Raw genomic sequence first — 9622 nt, forward strand, 5'->3', positions numbered from 1 at the left:
CCAGACTTGTCTGGGAGGAGAAAAACACTGACTTGACACATCGGCTAGCCACCGCAAGTCATTGTATAGGCCAGTTACACGTTCGTAAACCTCAAACGATTCTGGATTGAAGTGAACGTGGGGACGCATCCCAAGGGAGTTGATTAACGCCAGAAACTTTATCCTTTATCCTTCATTCAAAGCTTCGATGTTTTCCCACAGTAATGCGAAAGGACCTGCCAGAATGCACTTTAAGAAAAAAGTATGTTTGACACGTTGGAGTGGTAAATGCAATGAAATAACTCCTATAACAGGAGCTCAGTTCCCCCCGAAGCACCATTCTACAATGGCATCCTCTGCTGTATTTGCGATTGTGGTGAGTCTGTCTATTCTAGCTCTTCCCAAATTATAACTTTCGTTATAGAAAAATCACTGCCTGACCAATTAGGAACTATCCAGAAGTCTTCTTCAGATCCTTTACGATCTCTCGGCGACTTCCTTATCCGAAAAACATTACGATTTGCATCGCTGTCGTGGTATGGACTATCTCGATTCAAACATAAAGAAACCTCTGGAAAAAGCAATCAAAGCACAGGTCAAAGCCAAGTTGTTGGTTGGTTTTGGAAGTTTATTCCCTCTTTCTACTATTTTTCTAGCACCAAGATTGAGACAGTAGTCGTGCTCATACTCAGGGGTACCTAGCTTTGCTCGGATAGAAACGCATTCAATTAGTCCAGAGGAAAAACGGACTAAGATCTGGTTATGGTCACGTAAAGAAAAAAGTACATACGTTGTGACGGTGTGCCACAGTCATTGCGAGATTATGACTGTCTCCAACTGTCTGCCAACCCAACACACATAACCCTTTTGAAATAGTTCTATACCAGTTTATAAAGTTGTCATTGTGGTAGTACACCGCTACAGTAGCTAGTAGTTGTCCATCTATACTTATTAGCAACGACTCTGAGTGGATTTTTCAGAGCTACGATTGCCTTTTGGAACAGGCAGCTGGTGCGAATTTTATCAAATCCAAGCAACACCTATCGTGGGATAGCATTCGGCCGCCAGTACTTCGAGATGCTGAAGAGCAAAGATACGAAGAGTAGGTAACTATCTGTATAAGTTTTGATGTATTACATTGTTTATCTCCGTACCAGCGATACTTTAAGGTTTGTGACTCACTGAAACTAACTTAGTGATGAAATGATTAGGACCCAAGGTGCGGTACTTATCCGCAAAAAGAACATTTAATCTTAGGATTTCAAAGGCAGTGTATCACGAAATTGCGGTAGTAGGGCAATCCCAGCGAAATACGGAGTTCGTGCTGTAGATCATGGAAACAAGCATGGGTCCACTCATCCTCTTGTAATCCTCGAAAGAAACAGCGTGGTTACAGCTTTAGTTCCCACGAGATATAGTTGAGTCAAAACGATATGAAGCACGGTGCAGTTACGTAAGCGGTTGCGCTCGAATAGGATCGATGGATGTTAGCGTTAAGTTAGGTTTAACAGTTAGGATCGGGTGAGAACCCTCGCTACCGTTCACTGCTGATGTGCTTCATATCGTTTTGAAGCGACTATCCGTTAGAACGCCCCTCTTTGTACACCCTCCGATCCTCTCAGGAGACTATTCCTAGCTTTAGTTGTATGGGCTGCAGAGGAGATGTCATCGGTCTGCGACCGCTCGACGGCGGCGCTTTGCAAATGATTACGTAAGAAAGAATACCGTCTTCCACGTCTTTTTTACGACGATTAGGGAAGGATGAGCAGAACCACGCTCGTTTCCGCAATCCTCAACCCGAACTCTACGCTTTCCTTGGGATTTTCGCACTACACCAATTTTGTGATACGTTGCTTTTAATTGTTCTTGCCTACAGAGTAATGAACGCAGGACCTCTGTTAGGGACTGAACGTATCTCGAATTTCGTTGGGACCGCCGTAGAACAATGGAAGGATTACCTTGCAAAACTGGTGAGTGCAGCGAGGACACAGCTAATCTTGCATCGAGAGTCATAGAAAAACTCTCGTTTCCCAATGATTATAGAAGATTTGAGAAATTATACAGCTGTAGATGTGGATACAGAAAAAAGGGATCATTTTCACACTTTTTCTGTTTTTCTGTTAAGATTATCAATTACAGGAAGGCACACACTACTATGGCTGCAACTACGACGAAAGGAAGAAAAATAAAACAATGACACACATACTTGTTTGTCTTTTCAGTAAGTGATTTGTCAGCTGCAGTTTACTAGGTAAACTGCGGTGAATAAAGTATAATGGCTCTTTATAACAATGAACTAAACACCAGGCGAGAATTCTTGTGCTTTGGAGTTATTTCAATACGGTTCATAATGCAACGGACTAATAATACCATCTCAAAGTGTGTTTTCCCTTTCCCTTTTACGTTACAGTGGCAAAACATGAGGGTAGTTCATGGGAACTCCGAATAGGGTATAGCACTAAGTCGATGCACACACTCACACAGGACACTCACACTCAGGAATTCTCCTCCTCAAAGGGAAACTAGCAAAACTCTCGTAGTCGGTTTTTAGAGCAAATTCGTCAGGAAATGCAGTTGTAGGGGTTGATCTGAGACAGCAACTTACAGTACATGGTCTAGAACTGTCTCGAGGCAAACATTGTCAGGAGCGCCAATTATTCACTACTTTCGACTAAGATAACCGGTCAGAAATGAACTCATTTTTAAAAAGTGAAAGGAGACCACAGTTCAGAGCAACATTTCGACAAAAGTGAAAATTAAATGAATGTTTTATCTAAGATGTAGGTCTCCGGCTTTGTGGTTCTTACGCTCCATAGTTAGGAAAATAAAATCGGCTTGTCGCAAAGTTTTAGTTTATGTCAAGTTTCTCCTTTGTTTTAAAATTTGAACAAAGTTAAAAGGATTAGCTTTGAGTAGTTTCAAAGATACTTCAAGGATACGAATACTCTACCTGAAATCCGTACCACCTCAGATTCGTGGAGTGATGCCTCTAAGCGCATGGCAATAGGTGCTCACAGTTTGAACGTAATTGCAAGGACATGTGAAACAGGCTTCAGGCGTTCTGGCGCACTATTTCCTACAAGGAGTTCAAATGGAGCGCGCCAGCCTTGTGCGGCGCCGCATCTTCCGGCCGGTTTTTACGGCAATCAGGAAGAAATGGACGGAATCACCTTCCTCTTCACAATCTACTATCCCTTATAGGAATACTCCACCTGAAATCTGCACCACCTCAGATTCGTGGGGTGATGCCTTTACAGAAATTGATCCGGAAAGTATGTATTTAGAGAACACATTTGCTTACTATTCAATGACATAAACTCTGTAATCACGTCTCAGGATGTTGGCAGAAATTATGTGGACAAAATCATAGTTGAAATCGTCTCAGAAAAACCATCATTTCACAATATAGCACTACCCATCTTCAGTTTTCTCTTCTACAAGAGGAAGCTCAAATGGTTGTTGATTATAAACGATTATCAGTGAGCAACAAACAAAATATGTACTTATTTTTTGCAAAACAACAGTGCATTGAGAACAGTCGTTCTTTGTAATAAATTTTGCCAGTATCTATATATTTATATCTTATTGGAATCGCCATGCATTTGGTGCAAATAAGAGCGAGCCAGACAATGAAGCGCATCGAAATATGACATTGACATGATAGCAATCCAGATTGCTGCGGAAGTACTTCTGATGTTTGATGTCAAGTCTGCCAAGGTAGTGTACCTCTTATACATTATGTTTATTTTGCTACTGCTATTATATTAAATTTTGCTGCTGCTGTTATATTTTGCGGATAAGAATAGTGCGGCTCGTTCATTAGGTTCATGACCATGCAGAGAACAGCAACGAGCTTTACTCAAGCGTCTGTGTTCCCGGGAGTGTGTATTGCGCCTAGCGCAGTACACACTCTCACTTCCGGGAAAACAGACGAGAAAGGACATGGGTTTAGTATTAGAACGGCACCAGGGGTACACTGCTCAATCGTTCTTCGCATGATCATCGTTAGCAAAGTTGTTTGTCCCATTAATTGGGCAGTTCTAGACGGGTTGTTTTGTCGCGTGATCTAATACTTAATCTATAGTGGGGTCAAAACGACATGAAACACGTACGTAATTCCGTACGCAGCTTCTCTCGTGGCGCTCCAGTGGAGCGTAGCGGCTAGGAGTGAGGTGAAACCCTTGCTAGCACCACCCATCGCTGCTGTTTGCGACGGTCCAAACTCGGTTCTAAATGCTGCCTCCACAGCGCCGTTTCGAGCGCGTACGCAAATGCACCGTAACTACACTCGTGATTCATGTCGTTTTGACCCGACTATATTTTAGGTGATTTTACTCAGCCGTTTGAGCGTAAACAGTTGTCTCATCCGTTTAATCAATCAGTCTGTGTGTTTTTTGGTCTTGTTTTATGTTTTTCGTTTCTGTTCCAACTTTATTTTTCCAACAAGAACTACAGCGGGTCGTATTTATGACAAAGAAATATTACCGATCTTTTTTTTCGACAAAAATCATTGTACACAGCTCATAAACAAGTTTTGTTTTCGAAGTTGAAGTTTTCAAAATATCTAGCAGCAGCCTCACAATTCATTTCGAAAATTGTAGGTCTCATCTTTGCGCTCTTCGGAAGCTACATGGAAAGGAATCAAAATTCATATGTTCTTGTGTCCTGGAAGCGCGGCGCACTTCCATCTTCTCTGTTAGTGTGCCTACAAGAATTTTTTCTAAGATTAAAATGGCAGTAGAGGCAAATGTTCGAATCAACTTCTATTTACATCTCTAAAGAGAGCAAAAGAACCGAAAGTCAGGTAAATAAAGGTTCCATCTAAAACCCTCGTAGGCACGCTGACAGAAAACGCTCCCACAAGTACATCTTAGAAAATTTGTTGGAAACCCAGGTATATCAGAACAAGTTCGATAGAAAAAATCAATTAGCATTCACATTATTACTACTCAATGAGATCTTTTGTGTTGGCTGAGACCGTCCGGTTTCGCGTCTCCTTACAAGATCTATTGCAGAACGAAATATGAGTAGTGCAGAACGCAATTGGAGGCGGCGCGTGCTCAAGAGTGATGCGTTGCAACTGAGATCGTCTTAAAAACGTTGTGTTCTACGCCGTTTCTTAGGACGATCAGGACGAGATGGGCGGAATCATCCCGCAATCTGTTAGGTTGTCAAGGAAGTTCTCTCGGTTTGTGTTACTTGTATTTTAAATGACGTATTTTCAAATAGAATTTTGTTATAGTACTTGCACTTTATATAATATTTTAAAGTTCGTTTCTCGCTCTATCTAGTCGTTATAATCGTTTCGTTTTCAGAAAATTTGGGCTCTTTTTTTAGGACCTCGAATGTGACATTGACAAGAGGTGAATTCGCACGATTTTCTTGCTTCAGTTTAAGCTACGCCGAAAAGCTGCCGAAACAGCTCGGTAGTATCAATGATGCTTCTGGGCCAGGAAAAGGAAGAAAAACTAGCGGCACAATGGTGGTTCAAGAAATTCCGCAGCGGTGACGAGAACCTCGACGATGACGAACGCAGTGGTCGGCCATTGGGAAGTCAAAAAATCTCTATAAATGGATGCCGCACGAATTAAACGACAATCAAGGTGATCAGGGTGATCAAGGTGATCAAGGTGATAAAAAAATCGTCGTTTTGAGGTGTCGCCTTAACTTCTTCTGCGGAACAAAAACGACCCGTTTCTCAACCAAATTGTGATGTGCGATGCTGGAAAGTGGGTTCAAAAAGGTGATCTTTTGTTTTTCTTTTTCTTTGTTTTTGTTGGGAAAAATAAATTTGGAATAGAAACGAAGAACACAAAACAGCTCCTGCGAAAAGAAAACACATTTACTGCGGATTGATTAATTGAGCTGACGAAACAACTCTTTACGCTCAAACGACCACGTAAAGCAGACTAGGGGTTACATCACGCGAGAAAACAACCCTTTAGAACTGCGCAAGTAGCGAAAGCCAACTTCGTTATCGATGATCATGCGAAGAACGATTGAGCAGTGTTCCTTTGACCCCGTTCTAATACTAAACTGATGTCCTTTCGTCTACTTCGTGAGTGTCGCTGGGAGTGTGTGTTCTGTGTTAGGCGCATTCACCTGAGTAAAGGCAGTTGCGGTTCTTTGCATGGTCACGAAACTGATGAACGAACCGTACCATCCGCAAAATATAGTATAGGAGGTGCACTATATTGGCAGGGTTGACATCAAACATCCGAAGTACTCCCGCAGCAGTCTGTGAATATCAATTTCATCTTTCGATGCACTCCTATATCTGGCTTGGTCTCAATTGCACCAAATGCATGGCTATTCCAATAAAATAAGCTGTCAAACTTTATTACAAAGAAGGATTGTTCTCAATGCACTGGTGTTTTCCAAAATATAAGTACATATCCTGTTTGGTGATCACTGGTAATCGTTTATAATCAACAACCTTTTGAGGTTGCTCTTGAGGAAGGGAAAACTGAAGGTGGATCGTACTAGACTATGAAAAGAGAGATTTTATGAGACGAGTTTGGTTACGACTTTGTTCGCATAATTTTGCCAACATCCTGAGATGTGATTGCAGAGTTTAAAGGATAAAGGATAAGGTGTCCGGCGTTAATCAATCCGCTTGGGATGCGCCCTCCAAGTTCACTTCAATTCAGAATCGTTTGAGGCTCACGAATTTGTAACTGGCCTATATAATGACTTGCGGTGGCTAGCCGATCGGTCAGGTCAGTGTTTTTATCCTCCCAGACAAGTATTGTACCAATATATCGACCTCGGAGGGATGAAATGCTTGGTGAGCACTAGGGCGGATTCGAACCTCCGATCGATCGTGCAGGAACCGGAACCTCTAACATTGCAGAGTTTAAGTCATTGAATACTACTAATAATGTCTACTCAATGGTAAACCTTCCAGCTTTTTTCAAATTTTGAAGCATACAAGAAAAAAAGAAAGAAAAAGAGACAAGAAACTTAGCATAAACTAGACCTTGGCGACGATCCAATTTTCATGCTTACAACAAGCTAGCGATTTAAATTTTTATGCAAAATTCCGAACTATGGAGCGTAAGAACACCTCTGCCAAAGCCTTTCACCTAAAATAAAACCTTTTTTAGTTTTTCGTACTTGCCCAAACGCTGCGTCTGAACTGTGGTTTCCCTTTAATTTTAGAAATGAATTCATTTCTGACCGGTTATCTTGGTTGAAGATAGTGAATAATTGGAACTCCTGACGAAGTGTGCCTCGAGACAGTTCTAGGCTATGTACTGTAAGTTCCTGTCTCGGTTCAACGCCTAGGGCTGTATCTCCTGACAAATGTGCCCTAAAAACAGACTACGGGAATTCGACTGGTTTCCCCCCTTCGAGAAACAGAATTCCTAGCTGAGCAATATGTGCGGTTGTGTACACCGACTTAGTGTTATACCCTATTCAAAATTGCTATAAACAACTTCCACGTTTAACGTAAAGGCATCAGCCAAAAAGCACTTTAAGAGATTATTATTAATCTGTTACAGTACCTATATTGAAATAATTCCTATAAAAGAAGCTTGGACACCGATCGAGTGTCATTTCGCGATGATATCCCTTGCTGTATTACCACTATTGGTGAGTATGTTTAGGCGCGTTTTACTCTTATTCTAGCCATACAAGAATCTCTGACTGAAAATGCAAGCAAAATTCCGACGTTTTTTTTTTCAGATCTTCCTTCCCCTTTCGCTGTCTGCACCCAAGGCTACAGTTGACTTGTGTAAGGTGAAAGATCCTCTCTTTCCAGAAAAGAAGGGACCATTGCTGGAAGCAATTCGTGAAGCCAAAAACGAAAAAACGGAATTGGTTGGTTTTATAGCTAATCTAACCTAATTAACCTTTTCTGCATCGAAATGGAGAAAAAAATGTTTGATGCGTATATTGGCCCAAACGACTGATTTACCCCCGTGAGGGTGAGAACAGAAAGAAGAGGGTGTGCTGTGAGGTAGAAAAAGCATTCGCGCTGACGCGACGAACGCAAAGATAACTATCAGCAACCAAGCGAACACAAAAAATCCATATAAAGCAGTTCCTATAAAATGGTGGCTGAGTGTTTACAGTTAAAGTCATTGTAGCAAGACATTCAGATATACGAATGCGAACTGGAAGATGCAGCTGCTAGTAACTTTTTTTATCCCAACAAGCACATGTCTTAGGACAGTATTCGAAAACCGCACCTTCAAAATTCTGCAGAACAAAGATACGAAGAGTAAGATCCTAAGATGTTTGATCTTGCGTGCATTGTTGCATATATCCTTAGACCAGTGAGAGTATTTATCATTTGTTTACTCTACATAAGGTTTGTAACTCATTGAGAGTAACCTATCCATAAACAAGATGTTGACTTCTGTCGGTTGCAGAGAAGTGAAGGAGTCATTGCTACCGTTCCCGAAGGATCCAACGTGGTTCTTTAAAAACGCTACGAACGCATGGGAGAACTTCTTCTCGGAAATGGTGAGTGCAGCACGTTCACAGAGGGTCCCGTAGTGACAAGAAGATTTAGGAATTACATTGATACGGGATATTGAAGGAAATATACAGAAAAAGAGGGAAAACGTCCCAGAATTGGGTCTTTTTAATGTTTCTTTTTTTGTAATGACATTAAATTACAGCAAGGCAAGCATTACTACGGCTGTAACTTCGACGAAAAACGGAAAGATGGAAAAATGATGCACATAGTTGTTTGTCTTTTCAAATGAAAATCGCATTGTAGTCGTGAATCGTTAACTTAGCTCAGTAAACAATTTGACATTAATAGAGTGTGATGACAGCAATGTGATCAACACCAAAAAAACACATTCCATAAGTTTTGACATGAACTTTTTTGATAGAAATGAGGTTTGCAATACGAGATCCAAGACTTCTCAGAATCTGACAGCAAAAATGAAACAAAGAGGTCATCCAAACTAAACAAAGAACTCCCTCATGCATTCTCTTCACCTCTTACTACCTAGACAAAGAAGATTGTGGGCTCAAAATCAACAAATCGACCTTCACCTACTGCATACCCGGTGCCAACGTGTCCTTGAGATTCGTCATTCACTGGTGGATGTAGTGAAAGATACCAGTCTAGCGATCTCGGAGTTGCAGTATGAATCTTCTAATTAGTGCATCTTCCGCTGATAATTTAAACAATAAGGGGTTAAGGTAGTTCCTAACTGTGCCAGAACAATATTCGGTGTGACACCCCCAATTCGTAGACAATTCCCTGATCTCGTTACTTATAAATTTTTCTGCGACTGGAAGACTATGCGTATAGCCGTTTCTTTTTCTACTCAACTGAATAAGGGTTCTAGAACGATTGATAGGCTCTATTAGCATTTCTATGTTTAAAAATGCTAAGGAATGAAAAAAAAGAAAAAAAAAAGAAATGTCATATGTATATCAATTTCAATGTGTTAAGAATGCTTTTATATCACAAAGAAAGAAAACTTTGTTTATGTTAATACAAATATGGGTTGCGGATGTCGAGTTGGAATCCCAAATAAATTATGAACTAGTTGCGTGCACAATTGCAGTGAGGAAATCAGATGATAATGGCTGGTGGGACCTCTACTACAGTAGACAGTACAGTACAGTAGTAGCAGTAACTCAATAGGTGATCATTTTTAAAAGGCTTCGGGCA

General features: G+C 41.0%; 1 protein-coding gene across 3 annotated transcripts; it reads left to right on the top strand.

Moving 5' to 3' along the window:
- Nucleotides 1–325: 325 nt before the first annotated feature.
- Nucleotides 326–7830, top strand: RB195_005538 (uncharacterized protein; the record flags this gene model as incomplete). Of its 3 annotated transcripts, XM_064178105.1 has the most annotated exons (8): nucleotides 326–355; nucleotides 452–592; nucleotides 960–1081; nucleotides 1856–1949; nucleotides 5103–5167; nucleotides 5317–5484; nucleotides 7485–7575; nucleotides 7669–7830. In XM_064178105.1, the coding sequence occupies 8 exons, from the start codon at nucleotides 326–328 to the stop codon at nucleotides 7828–7830; spliced, it is 873 nt and encodes a 290-aa protein (XP_064035185.1). The 3 variants fall into 3 exon arrangements, with proteins under 3 accessions (XP_064035185.1, XP_064035186.1, XP_064035187.1); XM_064178103.1 differs by lacking the exon at nucleotides 5103–5167 and having other exon boundaries at nucleotides 5317–5342; XM_064178104.1 differs by lacking the exons at nucleotides 1856–1949; nucleotides 5103–5167; nucleotides 5317–5484; nucleotides 7485–7575; nucleotides 7669–7830 and having other exon boundaries at nucleotides 960–1085.
- Between the last annotated feature and the right edge of the window lie 1792 nt (nucleotides 7831–9622).

The sequence above is a fragment of the Necator americanus genome, chromosome I (genome assembly GCF_031761385.1).
Source record: "Necator americanus strain Aroian chromosome I, whole genome shotgun sequence".
In the NCBI taxonomy this organism is placed as follows: Eukaryota; Metazoa; Nematoda; class Chromadorea; order Rhabditida; family Ancylostomatidae; genus Necator; species Necator americanus.